Source organism: Pteronotus mesoamericanus, unplaced genomic scaffold (assembly GCF_021234165.1).
Source record: "Pteronotus mesoamericanus isolate MK-2021 breed Mesoamerican mustached bat unplaced genomic scaffold, CSHL_Meso_final contig_1193, whole genome shotgun sequence".
In the NCBI taxonomy this organism is placed as follows: domain Eukaryota; kingdom Metazoa; phylum Chordata; class Mammalia; order Chiroptera; family Mormoopidae; genus Pteronotus; species Pteronotus mesoamericanus.
Genome location: NW_026555039.1, coordinates 3,224,941 through 3,250,639, shown reverse-complemented (window position 1 = coordinate 3,250,639; position 25,699 = coordinate 3,224,941). Strand labels below are relative to the sequence as shown.

The window sequence follows — 25,699 nt, the reverse complement described above, 5'->3', positions numbered from 1 at the left end:
TTGGAGGCCCCCGCGGCCCATCTCCGACTGTCTCCTCCCCAGACCCCGGTTGAGCCGGTGGGGCCCTGACCTTGGCCCCCGGGCCGGGAGCGAGACGGTGGAGGAGGGTCCTGGGTTCCCCGCCCCTGGAGGCGCAGGCTCCTGCTTCCCGAGGCAGCGCACCCTCCCCGTACAGTCACCGGTGACTCAGACCGCGCTGCGGTGGAAACAGGATGTGTGCTCCCATGGGGTGCCTCGAGAGGGGTCCCCGGGCCTGCCGAGCCCCAGCCCAGGCACCCCAGCTTGGGTTCAGGCAGGCCACGTGCTCAGGGGCCCCGCCTGGGAGGCCCTCCTGTTCGGACTGGAGGCGGAGATGCGGGGGGGGGGGGGGGGGGCGCTCTGGGCTGAGCCGGGGGATCCTCGCGCCCGCGCGCGCCCCCCAGGCTGGCCTGCGTGGGCGGAAGACCCAGGGCCGAGGACTGGAAGGCTGGGCCCAGGTAGGGCCGGTCCCTCCCAGAGAGGCTCCGCCCTCGCCCGGCCCTGGGAACCGGCGCCGCCCGCCTCCAGGAGGTGGGGGCAGGAGGTTCAGGCCCCGGGACCCAGACCCGTCGACCTGCTCGCTGGGGCCAGCCACCCAGCCGCCACCGCTGCCCATGGGGAACAGCCACTGCGTCCCTCAGGCTCCTAGAAGGCTCCGGGCCTCCTTCTCCAGAAAGCCCTCGCTGAAGGGCAGTCGGTGAGAGGCGGGCGTGGCCTCGGTACTGGGTCACAGGGTCACCCTCAGCCTGCCCTGAGGGACAAGCTGTGAGCCCCCTTTGTCCCCAGAGAGGATGGCGCGCGGAAGCTGGCTGGCCTGTTTGGCACCGAGGCCCGTGCTGAGGGGGACACCACCGCCAACAAGATCTTCTATTACATCCCTGGGACGGTGAGCGGCGGCGGGCGTGCCGGTCTCGGGCGCCGGCCGCCTCGGGGCGCGGTGGCGGCCCCCGCGGCGGTGTGTGCGCTCCCCATCTGCGCGGCCCAGGGTCTCCTGGGCCTGGGGTGGGGGGCAAATCCAGAGCGAGGGGAGGAAGCAGAAACGGCCCCACCCCAGGAGCTGCTCCGGCCGAGAGTCTGAGCGGAGAGCGAAACCGGGACCCGCTCTGAGTCAGTGGGTGAGCGAGCACCAGCCTCCAGCCGGCGGCGCGGTGGGCGGGGCCTCCGGAGCGGCCGCCTCGGAGGGGACTGCGGGCCGGGCGCCAGGCCGGTGTCTGCCCGCCTGGCTCAGGACTGGACAGCGTGTCCAGTCACGTTTGGGCTGGCGCAAGGCCACGTATCTCTGAGTTGCCGCTGTGCGGGCTCGGAGGTCGTGTTCCTCGAGGGGGTGCGAAGCCCGCCCCCCACCCCCCCTTTCCTGCGGGTGAGGGGCCTGGGTGATCAGCCAGCCAGCCTGCTTCTCGCCTGGTCCGGGCCTCAGCTTCTTCCAAGGCATCTCCCAGTCCACCACCGTGGCCTCCCAGAGCAACGCCCTGTGTCCCCCCACCCCAGGGCCACACAGCAAGGACGGGCCTGCTGAGCTGGGAACCGCCCCTCCCCCGCCCAGCTCCCCTGGGGCTCAGAGGTCACCCAGGGGGCTTGGGGCCAGGGCTCTGCCCTGCCCTGCTTGTCCTCCGGTTGGGTGGGCTTCCGGGGCTCCCTGAGGGCCAGGATGGGCTTCAGAGACGGGACCCCCTCAGAGGCCGGGGTCCTTCGGCGTGGCCACCTCTCGGACCGCAGCGCCCGCTGTCCAGGCGAGGACACGTCACAGGACCCTGGTGGAGTCCCCCGAGGGCGGCGGCCCGCTCTTGCCAGGACCGGCGGCTGGAGGGGGGCCCGGGCATGCTGTTCGCGGGAGATGGGGCTGGGGAGAAGGCCGCCGTCCCTGGGCCCTGCACAGGTGCCTCGGAACCGGCGCCTCCTGGGCCCCGAGGCTGAGCCCAGGCAACGGGGCCGTCTGCACAGCCCCTCCTGCTCCGTGGCCTAGTTTTCAGGATCCCATCCCAGTGTCGTTCCCCAAACTGGGTGTGGGTGCAGGAGGCCCCACCCAGAGGCAGGGAGGCAGGAGCCGCGAGTCGGTCTGTGCACATTCCTGGGCTTGTCCACGGGGCGGCTGAGCTTGGCCGGGGCACGGCAGCCGGTGAAGCAGCCCCTGCTGGCCCCAGAGGGAGCGTGGCCCCGCCACAGCGCAGCCCCCCAGTGCCGGCCAGCACTCAGCCCCGTCGGAGTCCAGGCCGACGGTCAAGCCCCTGCTGGCGGAGGCCCCTCCGCGTCCCAGAACTGGCTCCGTGTCTGCGGGCACGGAGCCCCCAGCACATCCCAGGCCTGTCGTGGCCCAAGTGATACCGTGGTGGGCAAAACAGACAAAAACCCTCTTCTCGTGGTGTTTCCATCCCTGTGAGAGAACCACGACCCGGCCGACGAGTGAAAGATGGAATCAGCAAGACGTGGTCGGCACCGAGGCACACGCAGGGGTCGGGAGGGTGGGCTGTTAGAGAGCTCCCGACGGGTCACGGGGGAGGCCGTGTGAGCCCGCCCTGAAGGAGCTGAGACGCCTGGCCCAGGCGGAGGGAGCAGCCGACTCGAGGCCCTGAGCCGGGCACACGCCTGGCGTGAGGGAAGAGCACGAGGGCCGGGTGCGGCCGGTCGTAGAGGGCCCCTGGGCCACGCCTGACCTCCACTGAGTGGCGTCAGAGGGTCAGGGGCACGCACTCCCTTCCAGCTCCACGTCCACAGACACCACCTGGCGGCCTGACATGGGCCGCGGAGGGGCTGGCAAATGCTGTGAATCACCTTAGGACCTGTTTTCGAACCAGGTGTCCAAGATTTACCAGCCGACAGTGGAGACTCAGGGGGGTTCTGAGCGTCATCTGCCTCAGACACCCAGAACCCCATGACCAACAAGTCTTGGGGGCGCTGAGTAACCAAAGTAACGACACGGTAAACAACACAGTTTGGGAATCTCCTTTGAGTCCAGCCACCACCGTCTCCGCCACGGGACCGCACGCACAACCCCGTGGCTCTCGGCGCGGCCGTGCGCCCGCGTGTGTGTGCCCACGCGCACGTGCTGGGGCTCCGGCCCCTCCCCTGAGTTCCGCTCCCCGCAGGACGTCCCGGGCCTGGAGAGCCAACGGGAACACCTGGACCAGCCGTTCCTGAGTGTGTTCAAGAAGGGGCGACGCAGGGTGCCCGTGAGGAACCTGGGCAAGGTTGTGCACTACGCCAAGGTCCAGCTGAGATTCCAGCACAGCCAGGTGGGGGCCCGGCCCGGTGGGGCCCGGCCAGGCGGGTGCGTGGGGCCCAGCCTGCGGCCTGCCCCCCGGTGCTCAGACAGCGACCTTCCCCCCCTAGGACGTCAGCGACTGCTACCTGGAGCTATTTCCTTCCCACCTCTACTTCCAGGCCCACGGTTCTGAGGGACTCACTTTCCAGGTGAGAGAAGCGGGCAGGGGCGGAGGCTGTCGGGACAGGGAGAGAGCCCCCTGGCAGGCGGTGTCCCCCGGCGCCCTGCAGCCCTTGCCTCCCGCTGTGCCCTGGCAGGGGCTGTTGCCGCTGGTGGAGCTGAGCATCTGCCCGCTGGAGGGGACCGGAGAGCACGCCTTCCAGATCACAGGTGGGTGGGCGCACGGGCAGTCCCAGCCCCAGCAGGGCCAGAGGGCGAGGGCTGCTCAGTGGCCTTGGCCTCTGGCCAGGCGCCAGGACAGTGGCAGGACCCTGAGCATACGAAGGCTCCTGACCTTCCCTCCGGTGGGCACACAGCCACGGGCCGGGCTGCGGGGAGGGCGGCAGGTCCTGCGCAGCACCCCAGGCTCCTCCCCGCCGCGGCCCTGGGGGCTGCGTGGGGCCCCGGGGAGGCCCTCTCCTGGGGGCCGCTCGCATAGCCCACCCCGCTGCTCTGCCCGCAGGCCCGCTGCCCGCGCCCCTTCTGGTGGTCTGCCCCAGCCAGGCCGAGCTGGACCTCTGGCTCTACCACCTGGAAAAGCAGACGGCCCTCCTGGGAGGACCACAGCGCTGCCACTCGGCGCCCCCGCAGGTCAGTGCCGGGAACCCCGCCCTTGCTCCAAGGCCCCCCCCGCCTCCCCCCCCGTCTACCTGCCCTGACGCCCCTTTCCCCAGGACACCCCCGAGGACGAGCTCCCCTGGAGTCTGCAGCACAGGCTGACCCAGCTGCGGACGGCGGGGCGCCCGGCGGTGGGTGGCGCCCTCTGCGCCTCGAGGGTCAAACTGCAGCACCTGCCGTCGCAGGTGGGGGGCAGGGGTGCAAGGGGGAGGGGCGGGGGGCGAGACGCGGGGCGAGGCAGCAGGGGCGACCCCACGCTGCCCTCTGACCACCTGGCAGGAGCAGTGGGACCGCCTCCTGGTCCTGTACCCAGCGTCGCTGGCCATCTTCTCTGAGGAGGCGGACGGGCTCTGCTTTAAGGTGGGTCCCCCCTGCCGTGACCCGCCCCGGGGAGGCGCCTTGTGTGTAGGGGTGGGAGGGGGCCGTGGCTCAGGAGGAACCTGTATTTCGGGCCGGTTGGGACAGAGCATCCTGGCCCCACCCGCCTGGCCTGCTGCCCTGGTCAGTCTGGTCTCAGCTCTGATGTGGGCCAGAGGGGCCCTGCCCAGGCCCCGGTAGCGCCCCAGAGGAGCTCGCGACTTCCAGCTGCTGGGGCGCACACGCAGGGGCTTCAGTCCCCGCAGCACCCGTCCCGCGTGAGGGAGGGGCCTGTCCCATTAAGCGTCGGCCTGTGTCGCGGCCATTGGTTGAGGAAGGACCCACTCAGGGGCGGGGGTGGGGGCAGGGCATCAGGATGCCCCCGGGGCCGATGGGAGCACCTGCCTCCTTCGGGGCTGTTGGTCAGGGCCCTGCCTCGTCCTCCCTGGTGTCCCCGGCTCGGAAGGGCCATGGGGTGACGGGCCCAGGCAGAGGCCAGCGTTGTGCCCGGACAAAGGCCCCGCCCTCCCTCGCTGCCCTGCAGGGGGAGCTTCCACTCAGCGCCATCCACATCAACCTGGAGGAGAAGGGGAAGCAGATCCGCTCCTTCCTGATCGAAGGTGGGCTGTGGCCGGGCCTGGGAGGGAGGGCGTGAGCCCAGCGGGTGCCGGCTCTTCGGCGGGGCCTGGGGGGCACCTCACGGTGTCTGTGTGCCGTGTGCCAGGCCGCCTCATCAACACCATCCGCGTGCTGTGCGCCAGCTACGAGGACTACAGCCACTGGCTGCTCTGCCTGCAGACCGTCTCCCGCAGGGAGGGCGCCCCGCTCCTGCCCGGCCCCGAGAGCCTCCTGGGGCTGCGGGGGCCCGCCCAGGTGAGGGTCCGCAGGCCCGCGCAGCGAGGACCACGGGCGGGCAGAGGGCAGGGCTGGGCGTGGGTCTGTGAGGAGAGGGGTCCTGCCTGCGGCTCACCACCCCCGCCCGACGCCAGGTCCTGGGCAGTGGCCGAGGCTCGCTCTCTTCGGATGGACAGACCAGCTGGGACTCAGGGTGCCCGGCACCCGCTTCCGCCCGCACCAGCCGCTCCCTCCCTGAGTACTCGGCGCCGTCCACCGCCGGCCCTGCCCCGCCTGCACCCGTGAGTGTCCTGGCAGGGGGCAGGGGGAGGGGGCATAAGGCAAGTTTGTGTTGGGGAGTCTGGGTCCCCCTGGCACCTCAGCCCTCACGCAATGCTAGCTCCTCAGGAGAGGGGACTCGAAGGCTTGTGTGAGGGGGGCCCTGGGAACCTTCTAGAAGTTCCTGCTCCCCACAGGACCAGGCCAATTCTGGCTGCACCAGCATCAGCAGGCAGAAGGCTGAGCTGAGACGGGGCGGCAGCAGCCGGTCCCCCAGAAGCAAGGCCAGGGGTGAGGGGCCCGGCTCAGCTTCCCCACTGCACCTGGACCTGACCAAGGTGGGCCCAGCTACTGGCCCCGGCTCGGGGCCTGGCTCTCCTCTGCCCTCCACCCCCCAGCCTCTGTCTCTCTGGCCCAGAAGCCTCTCTCACGGAGGAAGAGGGGGGAGGACCTGGGTGTTTCCAGCTCCAGGAAGCCCAACTCTTCTGCCTCTTGCCTGCAGGTGACCAGGCTGAGCCTGGAGGGTGGCCCAGAGGCCCCAGACCACTCACTGGAGACACCTCACTCCCCCCTGTACACCGACCCCTACACACCACCTGCCACCTCCCATCACAAAATCAGAGAGGTCCAGGGCCTGGACGAGGTCAGTTCCCTGCTGGCGACAGGAAGGGCTGGACGTGCCCACAGCCTCTGCGGGGACTCAGGTCTGGGCTGCGGCAGCCCAGCCCAGGGTTCAGAGGAAGCCTGAGGTCTGCCGGGGCTGCGAGGGGCTCAGGGGGTTGCGGGCCGGCGTCCCGAGTCACCAACGCTGTCCCCGGCAGTTCCTCGCCGCGATGAAGAGCTCCCGCGGACCCAGCCCCTCGAGCCCCTTCCCCTCCGTCCCTGTGTCTGTGCCTGTCTCCGACCCCAGCTCTGCGGCCGCCGGCCCCCACCCGCTCTCCAGAAAGGGAGCCCTGCAGGGCCGGGCTTCTCAGCGGCACCGGGGCTCTGCCAAGGGCCGCGAGCCCCGGCCCCCGGACTCCCCTCAGCTGGTGAGCAGCCGCCCCCGCCCTGGGCACGGGGCCCTGGGGGCCCCCTGGGACGGAGGTGGAGACGGGCCACGGGGCAGGGAGCCCGGGGACGCGGAGCGTGGCCGCCCGCCGCGGCTTTCCCAGCCCCTCCCCCGGGCTGGGCGCTCACACCGGTGTCTGCGGTCTCCAGGTCTCCCCTTCCAGGGATGTTCCACCTAAGCCCCTGCTGCGCCCCCCAGGTGAGCGAGGGACCCTGCCCCTTCCTGGGGGGGAGCTCTGGGTGCTGCTTCCCGAAGGCACATGCCCCTCCGCCCCTCCCAGCAGACGGCGAATGCCCCCGGAGCTATGACAACGTCTGGGACAAGCCTCTGTCTCCCCCACACCAGCGGTGGCCCCGTGGAGCGACCGAGGCTGAGGGGGAGCTCACCCAGTGGATCTGAGGGGCCCTGGGCAGCTGCTTCTCAGGACTACCTGCCAGCGTCAGCCCTGGGGATCTCCAGCAAGGCCTGGTCGCTGTGGGGCCCCCGGCCAACTACCCGGTCAGGGTCTGACCCCAGGGGTGGAGAGGGTGTCCAGATCCGAGTTTTCTAGGCTCAGGAGGGGCCGAGAGGACGTCCTCACCCTGAGGACGCCCAAAACCAGTGCAGCTGGACCGCAGGCCAGGGCACCCAGGGGGCCCGAACCCTGGCCTACGCCCGGGGAGAGAGTGAGGGAGGGGGCTTGATCGAGGCTTCACCTGGGAGTGTAAGAATGCAGCAGGGGTGAAGGTCAGAGAGCGACGAAAGTTGGGTTCGGGTCAGAGTACGTGAGGTCACGAGGCCAGAGGTGGCAATGCCCGAGGTAGGAGGGCTGCCCGTGCACATGTCGGGGGGCAGGGGGGGGCGATGCTCCGGAGGAAGGGGCAAGAGACTAAACAACAACGAAGAGAAGGAAACTTTATTTGTCTGTGTCCACACGTTCTTCCCTCGGCGGCCAGGAGGCCCCTGCTGCCTGGGACCCGTGCCCGCTGCCTCTGGCCGAATGCCCTTCCAGCACCTCGCTGGCCCGCTGCCCACCTTCATGCCCCTCTCTGGCTCCTCTCAGCCCTGGGACAGGCGCGGGCGTCCCATCCCTCCGCCTGACACCGCCGAACTCTGCTGCGCACCCCGCCCAGGGCTCCCTGAGGAGGAGCCTCGGGCTCTGCCTGCAGCCCCCGACCCCGCAGGGGCCTCTGGGGGCGCCTTCCAGCAGCCCCTGTGGGGCCTGCTCGCTGTCTCAGGCAGGAGCCCCAGAGGCCTGGGCTCAGGGCTCACCGAGGCCTCTGGGGCCCTGCCCGCCCGGCCCAGTTGGGAACAGGGCGGAGTCCGTGGAGGCCCCACCCCCGGCCCCAGCGCCTCCCGGCCACCCCGTCCCCGCGCCCCTGCCCCTGCCCAGGTCTCCGGGTGGGGCCCTGCTGCTGCCGCTCTGGCACCCTCTACTTCCAATGCTCCGTCCTGCCTCTTGCCCCCTAACTAGACAACCAGACAAAAGAGACACCCTGTGAAATCTGATTTCACATAAACCACAAATAATTTCTTGGTCTAAGTACAGTGATACCTTGGTACTCGTCATCAATTTGTTCCGGAACTCGGGCCGAGTGCCAAAACCCACGAACACCCAACGAAGCCTTTTGTCTTGCGGGGCGGCAGCGTGACTCATGCAAGTGCCAGCAAGTGCGACCCGAGCAAGCGCCGGAACGTTCTTTGCTCATCAAAATGCGACGGGGACAGGGGTGCCGAGCTCCGAGGCCGACGAGCGCCTGTCCGTCTCTGGTACTGTCTGTGTGAAACCCCAGTTTTGCCGGGTGCCCGGTCTTTATTTGCAAATCTGTCCACCTTGCTAAGCAGTTGCCTGCCCAGCCTCAGCCAAACAACCTTCCGAACCTCCCCTCCCGGCTGTGGAGCAGTCTGGGCTCCGGCCACTGGCCTGAGCCTTGGGCAGAGTCCAAGGAAGCCAGGACTGAGGACCCGGGCTCCTTCCTAGATGCTGCCACGGAATGCAAGGGTCAAAGGGCAAGGCCAGAGGGCAGCGCCTGGTCCTGAGCACCTGCAGCCATTTCCTCGTCCTGCATCTTCCTGGGCCAAGCGTGGGCCCTAGGAGCTGGGGCTGGGGCCGGGGCTGGGGCTGCGGCGCCCACGCCCCACCTGCCGGCGGAAGTAGCGGATGGCGGAGATGGTGCCGATGTTGGCCAGCAAGACTGCAAGGGAAGCAGGGGGCTGCCTGAGCCTCCCCTCCCACCGCAGGGCCAGCCCTCGAGCGCAGGAGGGAGCCCGCGGGGCGAGCGGGGCCTCGGGAAGAAACCTGCGCTCCCAGCTCTCCCGCGGGCCCAGCGCGTGAGACAGCACCCGCGGGTCCACGGGACTCCTGGGCGCCAGCCCCCTCCCCCGGGGCCCCCAAACCTGTTTTCCAGGCGTCGGGGGTGTGCAGGTCTGACGTTCTCACAGCCCAGGTGGCAAAGGCGACAAACACCAGGCACATGTCGTTCTGGCTGAAGGCTAACGAGGCGAGGGGACCGCGGGGCTTTTCTAGGAAGGAAAAGCACGTTCTGAGCTCCAGCGGCCCCGCACGTGCGTGTGGAGACTTGTCTGCCCTGGGACACTCTTCCTGAGTCACGTCTGCCCCATGATGCCTCTGTCCCAAGACTCAGGGCAGCGAGTGGCATAGTCGAGCCAGGTCAGCGTGGGCACGGGGCCTCTGGGGCGCCGTTCCCTGGTCTCTGGAGCAGCTTCCAGAGGGAATGTGAGACGAACGCCACGCAGCACCGGCCGCCCCGCGGCAGCTGGGGGCAGGGCTCGGGTGTCATGGGGGCCTGAACGCAGGGTGACCGCCAGTGCATGGCCAAGCCCCTGAATGACCCGGCGCGGGCTGGCCCACCCGGGCTGTGTCCTGGGATAGCCAGGGACCGGTCCCTCCTTCCCCGATCATCCTCGGGGCCCCCTGCTGCCGACCGGGGTCCTGCCTGCCCCTCCCCAGTGGCCGTCCTGGCTGAAATCCCCGGACAGTGTGTTCCCAGGATGTGGACAGGCTGTGGGGCCCCCACGACACTCACCTGCTGGCCTGAGCACCAGGTCGAGCTGCCCCACTGCAGCCAGGCTGCGCTCCGGCCGGGTGCCCGGCTCCACTCCCGGGGGGGCCGCCGTGCGGGCCTCTGCGGCCTGCAGCTGGAGGGGGGCGGCCGGCCCCGGCACGGCCCCCAGCCTGTCTTCCCCAAGGAAGTGTTCGTAGGCCTCGGGGATGGAGATCGGCACGGGGTCCCCAGGCAGGGGGGCTGGCCCAGGCGTGGCTGGGGCCGGGGCCGGGCACTGGCCCCCCCGGTGCCCTGACCTCCGGCCTTGGCTGTCCCGGAAGAAGAACTCACACACTTCTGGCCACTGGACTTGGGCTGGGACCTCGCTGGCCTCTGCCACCTCCTCAGCACCTTCATCCTCCTCCTCTATAGTGTCACAGAAAAAGAACTCATAGGCTTCTGGGACAGTCACCGCGAAGCAGCTCCTGTAGCCGAGGCCCCCAGAGGCAGAGGGGGCGGGAGGGGGCAGGTGCTTCAGGATCCGGGACTGGGGGAGCCGGGGCCCAACCGCCACTGCGTCCCAAGCCCCAGGCGCCCCCCGGCCCCCCGCTGCCGTCCTGGGGGCTGAGGGCCAGGCCGTGGCTGGCGAGAGGGGGCGCGAGGCCTCTCCTGACCCCGGCTCCTCGGGGCTGGGCACAGTCACTGAGAACCGCACTTTCTTCTTCTTGGAGGCCTGGATGGGACCTGGCGGGGGTTCCTCCAAGGCACACGCAGGGGCAGCTGCGGAGGGCTCCCTGGTGGGCCTCTCCGGGTGCCCCCCTGGAGACACTATAGGGCCCGACCCCAGCCTGGCCGGGGGGGCAGCCTCTGCCTCCCCCAGGGCAGGCCCGGCCTGCGCGGCGGGGGCAGGTGTGGGTACTTCCACGTCGGACTGCGGCTTTGAGGCAGGTGCAGAGGAGTCCACGTCTGGCTTGACCTCTGGGCCCGGCGTGGGCCGGTCCACGTCCAGTCTAGGCTCGCAGGCGGGGGCAGACACAGCCGTGCCGGGAGGAAGCTGGGAGGCAGGTCCAGACAGAGCCGTGTCTGACTTAGCCGCTGAGAAATCTGGAAAAGGTTCCCGGGCAGGCGTGGACACAGGGTGGAGGTCGGCTCTGGGAGTCATCCTGAGTGGGTCTGTCCCTTGCTCAGCGGAGGGGACAGGTGGAGACACATCCAGCCCCGGCCCTGGCCTGGCCACGGGCTCAGGGGCACCTGCAGACTCCGGCCCCCGCTCGTCCTGCCAGGCTCCTGCCGTTCGCTCTGCCGTCCCAGCCGGGGCGTCCTTCCCCGTGGCCCCCGCTGGGCCCAGGTCCTCCTGGGGCCGGGCCTCAGCGAGCAGCGGGGAGCCCAGCCGGCTGGAGGCAGAGCCCGCGGCCCCCGAGCGCCCTCCCGCCTTGGCACCGGCAGCGCGCCTCTTCTTTCGGCTGGGGCTGCGGGGCAGGGCTCCAGGGCTGCCGGGGGCCCTCTGGGGCGCAGCGCTGCGGCCTGGCGACTCGGGGCTCGGAGGGGGCTCCCCCGGGGGCTTAGGGGCAGGGTCCCGGGGGGCCGGCCCCTGCAGAAGCCTCTGCATCTCGTCTCTGGAAGATACTGGCCCTGGGAGGGACGTGCTGTGGTCGGGAGGGGCAGCGCCAGAGCTGAGGGACGGCCGGGCTTCTGACCGCGCGGACGTGCTGGGCATCTGCTGACCAGCCCCCGGGGCCAGGACGGGCTCTTGCCAAGACCTGCTGACCAGCGGCTGCGGGGCCGCCTGGTCCTCCTCCTCGCAGTCACGCCAGCCACGCCCCCCGGGAAGGGGCCGGGGCCCGGGGGGGCTGCTGTCGCTGCTGTCCCCGTGGTCCGTGTCACCGGACAGAAGCTCATCCCCAGAGGCCAGGCCGGCCTGCAGGAGGCCACACTCCTCGGCGGCGGCCGAGAACTCGGCCCAGTCCTGGTCGCTCAGCTGGACGCTGTACTGGAAGTTCTCCATTTTGGGTCAGCAGAGGCACGTGCGCGGCTGGCCTTGGGGTCCGCACGCACTGCCGCCCCCTGCCCTGGCTCGGCGCTGGGCCCGCATCTCTGCCCTGGACAAAAGCCCAGCGGGGTGCCCGGGGAACTGGCCGCAGCCTCCGCGACAGACGCTCCGCAGCCCCACTGTCCCTGTTTCCAAATTGACCTCAAATGGCAACTTCAGGACACGCGGTCACGTTACTTCCACCAAATGCGCCTCCAGAGCCACGCGGTCCCCTGAGGGTCAGGACCCTCGTGGCGGGCTTCCCACCCAGAAGTGGCTTTCCGTCCCATCTTCGAGCACTTTCTGTTCAGCTCGGTCGGCCTTCCCCTCCAGCTTGCCCTCAAACAGGCCAACTTCACCCAGCAAAGCTCCTCACAACGGCCAGCCTGGCCTATCCCAGCTGCCCGCCAGGGCAGCTGGCCATGGGGGAAGGGCCGCCGTGCCCAGCAGGTGACCAGCCTTCAGCGATGACCTTCCAGGCGCCTTGGCTGGGACTGGCGGGCGGGCTCCCGCTGAGCTCCCCAAGGTCAGGGTGCACTTGGTCAGCAGGAGGACCTAGGCAGGAGGCCACAGAGCAGAGCTGAGGCTCCTGGCTCCTGGCGGCTCCCTAGGTCACCGGCAGGGGCGGGCGGGGCCCCCAACCCGGACCTGCCCAGCTGGCAGAGGCCCCTCTGCCTGCCCCATCTCAGCGACCCAAGGCAACCCTAGCTGGACAGCCTCTACCCCCCAGGCCCCTGAGGGCGGCTGCCCTGGTCTTTGTCAGCCCAGTCCTGGGAGGGAGACGCCCGGACGCCAGGGCACCGCGGCTTCCTGACTACTGAACTTCGCCCTCCTCTCTAGCTCCTGGGAAGGTCCCAATGGGGTCTGTCCACCTGTGGGACCCCTTAGGACTGGAATGAGGGGCTGCTGGTGTCGTACCTGGGACCCGGCAGCCAGCCGGGCAGCAGAGCAGGGCGTCCGAGCTGCCGGTCTGAGCGGCTTGGTGCTGGGCTCGCCATGCAGGCCCCACCCCCACGGCCAAAAATACTGCACGGGGTCACATGTCTCCTGCCAGCTCTCAGGGTCCAGGCCACAAATAGATGGCATTTGAGGGGCCTCCAGCTACGTGAGGGACACCTTCGTGGTCAGGTGGGACGCCGGCCAGAGAATGCTGACCAGCCATCAGCACCTGCCGCCTCCCTCTCCCTGGCTGAAGGCTGCTGCTTCCTCTTAAAGGAGCCCCCCAGCAGGGAGACCTCAGAACCCCCCGCCCCGCTGCCTGCTGCCAGCAGCCCCCCAAGGCTAGCCCAGGCCCTCTGGGTCTCGGGGCTGGACCCTGAGTCCTGTGGGGAATGGAGGGAGTTAGAATGACAAGCTAGGAAATGACGGACTCCAGAAGGTTCCTCGAGGCCCTTTGGAGGTGGGCTGCCGCCCCCCGAGGGCAGGGCTTGCACCTCCCCCGTCGGCGCTCGAGGAGGCCCCTCCCCCGCAGCGCTGTCCACCCTGCTGGGGCTCGGGGGACCCATGGGGCATGAAAGGCTCTCAGTGGAGGGCGCCCCAAACGGGCACGGCCCCCGGGCCTCTGGGGGCGTTGGGAGGTGTGGGGGAGGCAAGTGAGTCACTCCCCACCAGCACCTCCCACCTGGCCCCTGGGGGGGGCCCGAGGGGGCTGCCGACCCCCGGGTGAGCCCGCCACCAAAGAGGCGGGCGGGGTGACGGGCCTCTGACCTGGGCTGGAGAGCGGCAGCCCCTCCAGGACCCCCTGAGCCCTTTTCCAAACCGTCCATCTGGGGGTTCCAGACGGACCCTCTAACACCGTCGCGTCGCACAGAGAGGGCGAGGGGCGTGTGCCGGCCACATAGCCGGCAAGTGGCCGAGTTGGGCCCCGGAGGCCCTGCTCCTAGCGGCGCCCGGGCCGTGCTGACCTGACCTGGGGGCTGCCTTGCCTTTCCCCGGGCAGGTCACTGGGACACCCACCCCTCCGGCCTCCGGGCGGGGGACACAGTGGAGGAGTAGTGGGTTAGACACACGGGGAAATAAGATGGTTCCTGGCAGCCCCGTGTTATAAGGAGGACATAGAGAGCCTGGGACTGAGGTCATGAGAGTCTGAGGGACAAGCCTCGGGGGACAGGGACAGCAGGGCCGCGGCTGTGAGGGTGACGGTGGCGGCATCGCAAGGAAGAGCCAGGCACGGGCAGCTGAGCCTCCCTCGGCGAACTGCTCCGTGTGACAAGTGCGCAGGAAGCGCGGGGGGAGGGGGGATCGCGGGTGAGCGCTCCACGCGGCCGCCACCAGACGCCACACGGGAGGGTGGAGGCGAGCCTGGCCTGGGGTGACGCTGACCCCCGAGCCCTTCCGCACCCTCGCTCCTGTGCCTCCTAGGAGGGCTCTTTCCCTTGTCACCCCAAACACTCCTCCCTGGTCCCAACGTGGGGGTTCGCACCCCAAGCAATTCCGCGGCACCCGTTTCAGTCGATCCTGATGTTGTCCCCCGGGACAGAGCGCCACATCCCAGGTCGCGGGCTCAGACCCACAAGGCTGCCGCCCCTTTGATGCCAGGTCCCAAGACATCTGTCCAGCTTCACAAAAATTGTTGGCTTCCCGGTCGCTGCCCCTTGAATTGGGTTCATGGGCTCGAGCAGCTCGCAGAACTCAGGGAAGCGCTTTACATTTGCCAACCGGTGACAGAGGGATGTGAGAAAGGACACAGATGAGCTCTGGATGGCAGAGACGCAATCAGTGAGGCGCATGGACGGGGCGGACGGCCCGCGTCCTCAGCACCCCGGCCGCAGCTGCCCTGTCCCCTCCCAGAAGTCCCCAGACCCCCAGATGCCAGGCTCTGTGGAGCTTCCTCCCGCCACCGGGTGGCCTGTCCGCCACTCTGGCTTCAGCCATCCCTTCTCATGAGAAGGGGGTGGGGGCCTAAAAATCCCAAGTTTCCAATCACAGTTTGGCGTTTCTGGCAACCAGACGTTGCCCGGGAGCCCTCCAGAGCCGCCGCCGCAGAGCAAGGGCGCCCAGCGCCCGGGGCCAGGAACGGGGCAGAGCGCTTCCGTGCACTTCCTGTCACCCCACGGTCACTTCCTTTGCCCACACCGGCTCCGGGAGCTGTGCCGTCCGCGTCCCCGGGTGCGCCCACCTGCGGGGCCTCCTGGTACTGGGGCTTGGGGTGTTTTCCACTTGCAGCTATAACGAAGAATGATGCTGTGAGCCTTCTGGAACATTCTTTTGGCAAACATATGCCTGCAGATTTGGAGAGTGGTCGGGTCACCGGCTGTGGCCGTCCTGCGTCAGCTCCAGAGACGCTGCGGATCTGCGTATCCTGCGGCCCGGGATGGCCACATCCCGGGCAGCAGGGGGGCTGCTGGCCATTTGCATCTTCTCAGGGCTTTTGCCGCCTTTCTGAGCCTTGTTCTTATTGGTTTGAGGGCACTTCCCCACATGCTGGATATGAACCCTATCGAGTGTTTGAATGTGTTCTCCCTGTCGTCTCGCTTTTTCACGCTCTTCACGGTGCCTTTGCGTGAACAGAAATTCGAATCGCTAAAACTTAAGTTCAGTCGCAGTCCAGGTTGCCAACAGTTTCCTTGGCGGTTATCACACAGGCCGTTCGCGGCACCCCGCGCCGCCCCGGTTCCGGAAGGGTCTTGAAGGAGTCTTGCAGGTGGCGCTGCTGTGCCAGGAAGCTCAGTTCGGCCCTTCTCAGCGCACCTGCCGCCCAGCTGGTACTGGCTGTCCTGGGCGGCCGGTGGGGGTCCTGTCCCTTTTTATTCCAACCTGGACACCCAGGGCCCCGTCTGGGCTCTGGGCGCGCGCGGATCTGCCCGTCTGGACAAAGGCGGGCAAGCAGAGGTTTGAGGGTTCGAGCGGAAGCCCTGCGACAAGCGCCCTGGCGACTGCGGGGTCACGGGACGGTGGGAGGCGGGCTCGGAGGCGGCCGGCGTAGCGTGGACGAGGGCGGGGCCCTGAATGACCTAGACAGCCTTTGGGAATTATCCAGGGGCCACTGGGGTTAATTCCCACTCTAATCACGACCGCCTGGGCGGCTGGGGACGCCTGCTGTGGGGCGAGGGAGACAGGCCGGGCTCCACAGCAGGCCCGCGGGCCCCTAAAGCAGCCCCGCGGGGGTGGAGGTGCTGAGTCCGCGGAGACAGGCGCCTGGCAGGGTGTGCATGGGGCCCCGACGCTCGTGCCGCAACCCGCGTCCCCCGCCCCCCGCCCGGCGCAGCAGGCGCAGAGGCGGGCGCGGAAAGAAGCGCCAACAGCCCGCGGCCTGCTGTGCCCCGGGAGGCCGCCAGAGGGCACCAGGACCCCGCCGGAAGCCGACAGAGCCGGGCCCCTCCGGCCACTTCTTGGGGCGCCAGGACCCCTTCCCTGGAGCCCCGTGGCTCCTCGAGCCCTGGACCTCGAGACAGCGGGCTCTCAAACACAAAGCCAGCTTCCAACGAGCGCCTGTGACATGCTGGGCGGTCTTAAACGTCTTCCACGGATGACGGGCTTTTTACTGTAACATTTTAAGTCGTTCTAATGAGGTATGACGCACCCCCAACAAACTGCACATATTTAAGCTATGAATTCGCCACGTCCCTGCAGGGGTACACGTAGGGAGCCATCACCAGGTTCCAGAGAGTGAACGTGCCCAGCGCCCCAAGGTTCCCGCGCCCGCGGAAACGCTCCCTCCCTGCCCCCAGCGGACCCCACGCGCTTCCTGCGGCGGCCGGCAGGTGGCGTTGCTTGGAATGTCATACAAACGGATGGGGGGCGGGCCTGCTTGTCTGGCGGCTGCCACTCAGCGTGGTTATTTTGAGATTCATCCACACCACTGTGCGTATCAAGGTGTTTGTTTAATGTGGTGCGTCCCGTCGTTGGATACGCAGTGGGTCTCTCCGTTCACCTGCCCCCGGGCTCGGGGACATCTCTAGTCCCCTGGTCTGGGGCCGCCCTACACAAAGCTGCGGAGAGCGTCTGCGTTCGGATCTCACCGTGGATGTGTGTTTTCATTTCTCTCCGGGTGGGCGGCTGGGCCGCAGGGCAGGAATACCTTTCACTTTCTAAGAAACTGCCACGTTGTTGCTCTGCCTAGTGTCGCTCCGGACCCGGCGCCGCCCTGTGAACGCAACGGTCGCTGGTTTGGTTCCCAGCCAGGACACGCGCCTGGGTTGCGGGCCTGGTCCCGGGTTGGGGCCTTGGGGACGGTTGGGGTGTTGGGGACGTGCGAGAGGCAACTGATTGACGAGTCTCTCACACACTGATGTTCCCCTCTAGAAGTAAATACAAATCTTTAAAAAAAAAGAAAAGAAACTGCCAGACCGTTTTCTAATAGGGTTAGTTTTCCTCTCCCAGTTTAGAACATTTTCACCCCTCTCCAAGGGACCCCGTTCCTCTTCATTTAACCATCCATCAGCTGACAGACATTCGGGTTATTTCCGCTTCTTGGCTCTTGTGAATAATGGCTGCTATGAACATTTGTGCACAAGTTTGTCTGCGGACTTTTTTTCCCCGTTTCACTTGGGCCCAGACCCAGGAGTGGAATTTGTCGGGCACATGGTAACTGTACACTTAATCTCTTGAGGGATTTCCAGACTTTCTTCTAGAGCGGCTGCACCGTTTTACATTCCCACGGACAATGTGCGTGTTCCAGTCCCCACACAAGCTCACTAGCACCTGTTGTTGCGTCTGTGTAGCCACAGCTGCATTGGTGAGCGTGCAGTGGCATCTAATGGCAGCTTTTATTTCAACTTCCCCAGTGGCCAATGATATTGAGCATCTTTCCATGAGCTTATTGGCTATGTACTTTTGGAGAAATGTCTATTCAGGACTGTCACCCATTTTTTTAGTTGGGTTATTTATCTTTTTATTATTGAGAAAGTTACTTATATATTCTAAATACAAATGTCAATACATGCTGTGCAAATATTTTCTCCCATTCTGTGTGCCTTTTCACTTTGTTGATACTGTCCTTTGAAGCACAACACACTTTAGTTTTTATGAAGCCCAATTTATATTTTTTCTTTTTCCACTACCGCATGGGCCATCATCTCTATGAAGGCTCTGCCTGAGTTGCTTCATCTCCCAAGATTGTGGGGATTTACTGCTATATATATTTTTTAAGGTTTTATTTATTTAGAGAGCGGAAGGGAGGGAGAAAGAGGGAGAGGAACATCAGTGTGTGGTTGCATTTCATGCGCCCCCTGCCGGGAACCTGGCCTGCAACCCAGGCCTGTGCCCTGCCTGGGAATTGAACCAGCGACCCTTTGGTTTGCAAGCCGGCGCTCAGTCCACTGAGCCACACCAGCCAGGGCACTCCTGTATTTTGCTGTAAGAGCTTTGTGGTTGGAGCGCTTACACTGGTAACGTTCTTCAGGTTGTCAGCTGGGGCAACAAGGCTCACCTCTTTGGTCCCCTCTCAGGGACAACTGTTTTCCACTGCATGCAGTTTCCTATAATTTTGTCCTGCTTTTCAGCTGCTGAAGGCAGGACAGTAAACCTGGTCCCAGCTACTTCATCTTGGCTGGAAGCGACGCTCACATTGCGGATTATGCTTCCTGATGCCCCCGGCCACACAGCACCGAGGCAGGTACTCTCTCTGATCCCACGTGGCACTGGAGATTCAGGACTCACCCAGGGTCACACAGCTGAGTGACCGCGCCCGCGGGACACCTTCCTGACCCGCTCCCACGCTCACGGGAGGCTGCGAGGCGAGGGTGCTGGAGGGGGCCGGGCCGGCGGGGGGCGCCGCTGAGCCCGAGCGCCCGGTGTGGCCCCTGTCCAGCCCTGCGCGTCTGCGTCCCGCGACTGCGCATCTCCAGTTCTGAGTGCCTGCCCTCCTCCCTGACCTGCCCAGGTGAGCCTAGTTCCGGGCGGGACGATTCCTGGAAGCCCACCCTTCCCCAAACACCACATTGTGGACTTGAGAGGGCTGTGCATCTGGGACCCAAGGGGACAGCAGCCAGGACACCCTCAGCCTAGTCACACAGTCACAGCCGCGCCCTGTGACCACAGCAGCCGCGCTCTGAGCACCTCTCAGGGACCAGAACATCGGTGGCATCGCTTGGTTTACTCCACGCACGCGCCCAGGCTCCAGGCCAGGTGGCCCGGACTTCCCCAGGGCTCCAGCCTTGAGCCGGGGGCAGTCGGTCTCCCCAGCCAGGAGGAGGCTGCTCGTTGAATCTGGGCAGGAGATCGCATTTGACGCTAAGGAGAAGGCTCACTGGGGGTCGTCTGAGGGAAGCGCAGACCTTCACGCCCGGCCCCCAGCCGTGTGTGCCAGTGGGCTGGGAGGGTGCCCCCATGTGGCCTAGTGCCAGAGGGCCCACGTGTGCAAAGGAACATCAGCCCGCACGCCCCCAACAGGGGCAGGGCTTCCTCCCAGCGGCTTCGGGAAGGGTCACAGCAGCCTCCTGCCTCCAGTCTGCATGGTGTCGTTGCGCGTGGACCCCAGTCCGTCGGGGCTGCTGGGAGAAAATGCCACAGACGGAGGCTTATCGACAAAGAGGTATTCCTCACATCCCCGGAGGCTGGGAGTCAGAGGTCACGGTGCTGGCCTGCCTAATTTTGGCCCCCCCCCGGAGGTCCTCCCATGGCAGCAAGCAGCAAGCAGCAAGCTCTCTCCCGTGGACCCGGCCACCTCCCAAAGGCCCAGCGTCTCGGGGCCCCACCGCGACGGTGAGGCACCTGGGGTACATTCCGTGCGTGGCACCCGGTCCCGGCTCAGGAAAAGCCCAGCCAAAGCTCGCCAACTCTGAGCAGCAGACCAGGGAGCTCAGCTCCTGGGGTGTCCCCCTCGCCTCCGGGTTCCGCAAAGCCATTCCTCAGACATTCACGGGGTGGAGCTTTCTCTCTTCCCACCACTGAACCAGCAGGACCTGCAGGCACGCAGCCCGGCCCGATGACGCCCTGTCCCGCCAGGCACCTCCCTCAGGGCCGTCTCTGCCTGGGCCACACAGAGGGACAGCGTGGCGGAGGCCCGTGGAGCAGCTTGTGGACCCGGGTGGGCAGGCAGAGCGCGAGGTCAGGGCCTGGAGCCTGAGGGATGTCAAAAGGGCCTGGAGCTGGGGTGCCGGGCGAGCCAGCCCCCTGCCCTCTGGGTGAGGGCGTTTGGCCCGGACGGTGGTCAGCAGGGGAGTTGGGGTGGGCGGGGGGGCCTGGAGAGGGCAATGACACCCCCGCCCCAGGGGCTGCTGGGCCCTCCCCCTCAGGGCGCGGGGGCGGGGCACAGGGTGCCGGGCGGGGAGCCCACCTCCAGCAGGGGAAGGATGGGAGGGCAGGCAGAGCGGGGGCGGGGGGGGGCGGGCTTCTGCTGGCTCAGCTGTGAGCCCCTCCCTCCCTGTGAGGTCGAGGCTGACGGGAGGCCCAAGCACAGGGCCTCCGGCTGCCAACACTGACCTTCCACTCTGCAGAGCCAGCACACCCCGCAATACCAGGGTCCCCTCACTCGCAGGGGGGGTCCAAGAGGTGGGCCCAAAGGTCCGGCGAGCACCAGGAGGCAACACCTTTGAGGCAGCTGCAGCCAGAGGCTTTCTGGTCGCCCCGGAGACCGGGCTGCAGGAAGGGTCCCGTGGCCCAGGCCCATCAGCGCCCGCTCCGTGGGGGCAGGGCAGCTGAGGCCGAGCCCGCGCAGGGCGGCGGGCACGGGGCGTCTCGGCGCGAGCCCCCCGCACCCGTCCTCGTGTGAGGCCTGGTGCCCGTGTGCCCTCACGCCCTGCTCCAGTCCGGTCACTGCCAGACACGACTGGCGCTGAAGCCCTGGGCTCGGCGCCTCGGCCGCAGGGCTGCTTCGGGGCTCGTTCGCTCCCCGCGACCTGCTTCGCAGCCCGTGTCTGGGGGGTGGCGGTGGGGTCCCATGGGCACACGTGTGTGTGGCTACTGTTATTTATATTTTTCTTAAATTTTACACAAAACTTACTGTTCTTTGGACAACAAATTAAGTTTTAGCTGCTTAAAACCACCAGCATTCATTCCCCCACACAGCGCCTGGGGGACAGGAGCCTGGGGGCGGCTCCCAGGGTGTCCTGGCTCAAGGCCTCCGCATCAGGCCACGGCTGGGGCTCGACGGAAGGCTGGACGGCGCCAGGGAGCTGCAGCTAAACTGTCACGGCTGACAGCGCGTCTCAGGTCCGCTCTGCTGGCCTCTCCCTAGCAAAGCAGTCAGTCTCCCCGGAGTGGGCAACGTCAGACAGACAGACGGCTGTCAGAGAGACAGCCTATGGCTTCTGCAGGGGCCGCTAGGCCAGTAAATTCACTGGCTGAATAACAGGAGGGCCACTGGGGGCCTGCCCGGAGGCCGCGAAGCCCAGGGCCGGTTTCCTCGCCCCAGGTGCAGGCCAGGAGGCGTGCGGCCCCAGAGACGGAGCAGCCTGGCACGGCTTGGTGGGGACACAGGGTGTGCCAGCGCAGGGGAGGGGCTGTGGCCCCCAGGGAGAATCGGGCAGCTGCAGAGCTTTGGTGGAGAGCGGACCCAGCCTCTCCCTGACTACGAAAGTCCTGGGCTGATTCTTTTCACACCCATGACTTGCTGTCCTTGTCTGGTCCCCAAGCCCTGGCCCCCCAGCCAGGCAGACCCAGATGACGGGGCTCCAGCCCAAGGCAGGCAGGTCAGCACATGCAGACTTTTATTGACCTTTGGTTCTCACAAGAACTGGGCTGGAGGGAGCCAGAGGTGAGAATGACCGTCCTGGAGGGGAAGTACCAAGAGCCCTATCCCAGTTCTGGTCGCCCCCTCCGCCCCCCCCCCCCCCCACCGACTGGCCTGGAGAAGGTGTTTGCCACTACTTAGCAGGGAGTGTCTGCAAGATAAAAGCCCAGAGAAAAATAGCTGGTAGCTGGGGCGGGAAAGACCAACACAGAGAAAAGGGGCGGGAAGTGAGGGAGGAAGAGACCCCCATGGGGGGAGCACCCATGATTCGGGCCCCCGCTCCTCCTGCCTGGTCGCCCCACTCTCCACTGGCTGGCGTGCGGAGGGCGGTGCTCCCTCCCACAGCGGGGGGCGGGGGGCAGGGTGCTGCGTCCAAGACCCCGCTGCCCTCAGCAGCTGCGGAGGGGCGCCCTGGGCCCCAGGGGGCGAGACAGCCCCTCTGGAGCTGCCCTGCCCAGGGCCCTCCTCATGGCGTCCAGCCTCAGCTCCTGGTGCTTCCTCAGACCCTGTCGCCGAACCAAGGACGATGCCCTTCCCCAAACCTCCTGGCTCTCGCTTTCATGCAAACTAGTTGTTTAGGTCGGTGTGGACTGAGTGGTTCCGAGTGTGGGGCCCAGCTCTGAGCAGGCCCTGACTAGCCCCCTGCCCACCCAAGGCTCCACACCCCACACCCCAGGCCCCCCCCTCCCTTCCACACAGAGGCTCTCGCGGAGCTCCCCGCCCCCAACCAAGTTTGCGGGGGCGGGGGGCCCAGGACAGATCATCTGCAGCCCCCCTGCTCCAGAGGGCCTCCCCTGCCGGGCTAGCGTCCCTCCCCCCAGGGCACAGCCCCGGCCCTCGCGGCTGCGACCCTCCAGAACCACTGACCCAGGCCCTGGACGCGCAGGGGACACTTGCGCGAGGCAGCGGAGGGTGCGGTTGGAGGTCCCCGCCCGGGGAGTGCGGCCCCGCCCGGGGGGGCCCCGTGACCCCTGCCTGTGGCAGCACAGGCCCGGGGACCTCACCGGAGGGGCAGACCAGTCTCAGGCAGCGACTCGCCCTCCTCAGCCGTAAGGGGCCCCAGCCCGGCAGGCGGCAGCAGGCAGGCAGCCATCTGGGCTGCGCCTGGGGAAGTGACCTCGGCCTGGCCTCCGGAGGGCACAGAATGATACACCCCAGTCTCAGCCCTGGAGCACAGCCCCCGGCCGCTGCCACGGGAGACCCGGATGCAGGACAGTGACTCTGGGGCCAAGTGCCCAACATGGCCAAGCTGGTACCACCACATGGTATCGCAGGGCAGACACACAGCAGGCGCTCAGGACAGGCGCTCGGACAGGATGAACTCCCAGTCCCTGCCCACTGCGGGGGGTGGGTGGGAGGCCACTCCCGTTCCAGGGCGAGGCCTGGCACACAGCAGGGCTGGGCTCTGGAGGGAGAGCGCCGCCTGCCCGCCCCCCACCGCCCCCCACCGTCCTCCTGGCACCGACAGCCCTGTGCGGCCACACCCCAGCCCCTGCCCCGGGGCTCTGACACCCTCTCCTGCTGGCACCCCTCCCTCGGCGACGCTGGCCTGGGGCAGGCTCCGTCCACAGAGAGCGGGGCAGACAGTTTGGTGCAGAGCCCTGAGAACAGAGCCGCATGTGGACCAGGCCAGAACTGAAGCTTCAGGACACAGTCATCCCTGGCACAGCTCAGCAGCCCTGGACCCTTCCAGGGTCCCCAAGGGTCGAAGGAGGAAAGGCAATGCAAGCCTAGTGCTTCCCAACACTGGGATGCATCTGGAGAACGTGATGACTGTCACCTTCCTGCCTGAGCATCCGGAGGAACCTCACCCCCCAACCCCCAACTTCAAGGCGGGTCGCTGGCTCCCGTGCAGGTGCGGGCGAAGGCAGCACCGGGCCGGACCCACTTGGGGGCCACCTGCCGGGAGGGAGGGGCTTGGCGCAGCACAAAGCCCGGGGAAGGGGGCGGGGCCTGGAGGAGGGGGTGGAGCCCACGCGGAGCCCCCAGGGCCGCAGTCGCAGGCGCTACCAGACTAGACCCTTCACGGAAAAGGCAAAAACAAATACAAAACTCGCGCCGCGGCCTCTGGAAATAAACATTCCCTGGTACGGTCTCGGCGAAGGCCGCGGCCCTAGAACTCGCGGTTTCACCGCAGCCACGGCCTCCAGGGCTCACCTCGGCCCTGCAGCCCCGCCAAGGGGGCGGCGGGGGGCGCCCCGGTCAGGCCCGGCAGCGGCGGCGGCGCAAAGGCGGCCCAGGGGCGCAGCAGCGGGAAGGGGCCGTCGGGCGTCGGCTGCGTCGGGCCGCCGCGGTAGACCCCGGGCGTGGGCGCCTCTGCGGAGGGGGGCCCCAGCCGCCCCAGGCAGGCCGCCAGGTGGCCGAGCAGGCGGGAACGCACGTCGGCCGGGACGTCCTCGCAGCCGGCCAGGAAGCGATTCACCTCGGCCAGGCACTCGTTGAAGCCGGCGCGGTACTTGCCCAGGACTGCAGGGTCGGCGGTGAGCGCGGCTGCGGGGGCGGCAGCAGGGAGCAGGCGGTCGGTGCCCGCGGCGCCGGTCCGCGCGCCTCTCCCCGCCCCTCCGTCGGGCCTCACCTGTCATTTGCACGCGCCGCAAGCCCTGCAGGTGCCTCACGGTCATCTCCAGGATGTCCGCCTTTTCCAGCTTCGAGTGGCGGGAGCTCTGCGGGCAGGGCCGGTGTGGGCGGCTTGCAGTCCAGCAGTGCCCCCGACTCCGGACCCCGCGCCTCGGGCCCTCGACCTCACCGCCCCGCCCCGCCCCCGACTTACATCTTTCCTGAGGGCGTCCAGGATGAGGGTCTTGAGCTGAGCGAGGCTTTCGTTGATGCGCGCTCGGCGCCGCTTCTCCATGACCGGCTTGGAAGACTGCGGACCAGGCAATAAGGAGCTGAGTCCCGCGTCCTCCCATCCCCACTCCCACGCCCCTTAACCCGTACCCGACCCGGTCGCACCTTGCGGTGCTCGGCTGCGCTCCGGGGCTTGTTTGGGGTTCGGCTGGCGCTGGCTGGCGCTCCTGCCAGCGGCGAGGCTCTCGGCTTCCCCGGGGTGTCTGCAGGCATGGTGCGCCCCTGCGCCCAGGGCCGAGGCGGGCCGGCGGGCGCGCGGCGTCCCGTGCGCCGCTCTGGCGGGCTCCAGGCCCGCGCGCGCGCAGCCCGCCTCCCGGCTATTTCAGGAAGCGCCTCCGCGGGGTGTGTGAACGCGGCTCCGCATTCTTTCCCACACTCGTGCCAGCCAATGAGCGGCGGCGCCCCTCCCTCCCCCCGCCCCCGGCGTAGCACCGCCCGCCCCCGGCCCCCGCCCCCGACAACTGCCAGTCACGCGGCGGCGCGCGGCCCACCAACCCCGCGGGCCGCGAAGCGGGGCGGGAGCACCCCGCCGGCGCCCGCCTCTGGCACCGCGGCGGCCAGGCGGGAAAACTCCGCACGGCGCGCCGAGGGGAGGCCTCTTCGGCTGGCCCGGGCCGCGGTCCCGGGGGCCGGGCGGAGTCACCAGGTTCACCTCCGCCCGAGCGCGAAATCTGAAAGGGAAATTCGCGAGGCGAACCGAATCCGGCGCCCCCCCGAGGAGCGGGCGAGCCTCGGCCCGCATGCCTCCTTCCTCCCCCGCCGTTCCCGGTCCCCGCCCGGGCCTGGGGCCCCTGCACAGCCTCCGAAGCTGGCCGGCCGCGTGCTCCGGGAGCCGCTGCGGCCGGCAGCACCTTCCGAGGACCCGCGTCCCCGGGACGTGGGACGCCAACCGCTGGGCAGGAGAGAGCTCGGCTGGCCAAGGTCGTGAAGCAGGCAGGGTGGCCTCACAGCACATTTAAATGACGGAACAGGCCCAATGAGGGTGATGCCGCAGGGCAGGTAGAGGGATGTCACCAGTCAGCAGGATGATGTCATGGCAGAGAATGTGACCCCGTCATTGGTTAGACAGGCCCTGTTACCAGATAATCAGAGGCGACGTCTCAGGGTGAAGGTGGGTGATGACACAGCCAGATAAGGAGACATCATGGGGCTGTGACGTCACACTCTTCTAGATGACCCGACATCGGGGCGCGGCATAGTAGGGCCCGCAAAGAATTGAGAGACAGCTGTTGAGGTTATGTTTATTTCAAAGCAGCGAGGGGCTGGCGGCGGGGGGAGCGGGGGCGGGGGGGCGGGACAGGGCTGCGCTCATTTTCATGTTTCACGTTGGCTGCTGTTCTGGGGCGCTGCAGTCGAGCCCGCGGGGTCCCCTGCCCACCGCCCAAGTTTCCAGACGCCTGGGGCCCTGGGGGAGGGGGAAGCCTCTCCTGGGGCTTCTAGTCCAGCGCGGGGACACGGCTGACACGCGAAATAGTCGCTCCGCCTCGCAGACGGCCGGAAGTGTGGGTTGCGGGGGAGCAGGAACCCTTCCTTCCGCTGGGTGGTCGGGAGTCTTTTTTGCCGCGGGGTCTTCAGGAAGGAAGGTGGCGAGTGGGGGAAGCGCGCGGCACTGCGGGATCAAAGGGGCCGCAGGGGCCGATGAGGAGGGAAG

The 25,699-nt window shown here is 67.7% G+C and overlaps 3 protein-coding genes across 4 annotated transcripts; 1 reads left to right on the top strand and 2 right to left on the bottom strand.

Moving 5' to 3' along the window:
• The first annotated feature begins 629 nt into the window (after positions 1 to 629).
• PLEKHN1 (pleckstrin homology domain containing N1) lies at positions 630 to 7,335 on the top strand. Of its 2 annotated transcripts, none has more exons than XM_054584531.1 (16): positions 630 to 715; positions 805 to 904; positions 3,102 to 3,248; positions 3,346 to 3,426; positions 3,535 to 3,607; positions 3,900 to 4,027; positions 4,111 to 4,239; positions 4,334 to 4,414; positions 4,956 to 5,031; positions 5,136 to 5,284; positions 5,401 to 5,547; positions 5,722 to 5,862; positions 6,027 to 6,167; positions 6,346 to 6,555; positions 6,725 to 6,773; positions 6,859 to 7,335. In XM_054584531.1, the coding sequence occupies exons 1-16, from the start codon at positions 633 to 635 to the stop codon at positions 6,972 to 6,974; spliced, it is 1,851 nt and encodes a 616-aa protein (XP_054440506.1). In that variant the 5' UTR covers positions 630 to 632; the 3' UTR covers positions 6,975 to 7,335. The 2 variants fall into 2 exon arrangements, with proteins under 2 accessions (XP_054440506.1, XP_054440515.1); XM_054584540.1 differs by having other exon boundaries at positions 6,856 to 7,335.
• A 749-nt stretch (positions 7,336 to 8,084) lies between these two features.
• Positions 8,085 to 12,601, bottom strand: PERM1 (PPARGC1 and ESRR induced regulator, muscle 1). Its single transcript, XM_054584518.1, has 4 exons — positions 12,507 to 12,601; positions 9,602 to 12,143; positions 8,952 to 9,077; positions 8,085 to 8,749 (listed from the first exon to the last, which is right to left on the bottom strand). Exons 2-4 carry the CDS (start codon positions 11,562 to 11,564, stop codon positions 8,646 to 8,648), a joined length of 2,193 nt encoding a protein of 730 aa, XP_054440493.1. The 5' UTR covers positions 11,565 to 12,143; positions 12,507 to 12,601; the 3' UTR covers positions 8,085 to 8,645.
• Positions 12,602 to 22,672: 10,071 nt separating this feature from the next.
• Positions 22,673 to 24,366, bottom strand: HES4 (hes family bHLH transcription factor 4). The gene is made up of 4 exons (XM_054583653.1): positions 24,154 to 24,366; positions 23,972 to 24,067; positions 23,777 to 23,864; positions 22,673 to 23,691 (listed from the first exon to the last, which is right to left on the bottom strand). Exons 1-4 carry the CDS (start codon positions 24,259 to 24,261, stop codon positions 23,330 to 23,332), a joined length of 654 nt encoding a protein of 217 aa, XP_054439628.1. The 5' UTR covers positions 24,262 to 24,366; the 3' UTR covers positions 22,673 to 23,329.
• Positions 24,367 to 25,699: the final 1,333 nt, after the last annotated feature.

Bases quoted from the DNA above. Each gene is read 5' to 3' on its own strand.
- PLEKHN1 (XM_054584540.1), top strand. From the start codon at position 633: ATGGGGAACAGCCACTGCGTCCCTCAGGCTCCTAGAAGGCTCCGGGCC. The intron at 3,249-3,345 runs GTGGGGGCCCGG...TTCCCCCCCTAG, and splicing joins TGAGATTCCAGCACAGCCAG to GACGTCAGCGACTGCTACCT. The intron at 5,863-6,026 runs GTGGGCCCAGCT...TCTTGCCTGCAG, and splicing joins TGCACCTGGACCTGACCAAG to GTGACCAGGCTGAGCCTGGA.
- PERM1 (XM_054584518.1), bottom strand. From the start codon at position 11,564: ATGGAGAACTTCCAGTACAGCGTCCAGCTGAGCGACCAGGACTGGGCC. The intron at 9,078-9,601 runs GTGAGTGTCGTG...TTTCCTTCCTAG, and splicing joins CCTGGTGCTCAGGCCAGCAG to AAAAGCCCCGCGGTCCCCTC. The intron at 8,750-8,951 runs GTTTGGGGGCCC...CTTCCCTTGCAG, and splicing joins CCCCGACGCCTGGAAAACAG to TCTTGCTGGCCAACATCGGC.
- HES4 (XM_054583653.1), bottom strand. From the start codon at position 24,261: ATGCCTGCAGACACCCCGGGGAAGCCGAGAGCCTCGCCGCTGGCAGGA. The intron at 24,068-24,153 runs GTGCGACCGGGT...CCTGGTCCGCAG, and splicing joins GCGCAGCCGAGCACCGCAAG to TCTTCCAAGCCGGTCATGGA. The intron at 23,692-23,776 runs GTGAGGCCCGAC...CCGCCCCCGCAG, and splicing joins GCGGCGCGTGCAAATGACAG to CCGCGCTCACCGCCGACCCT.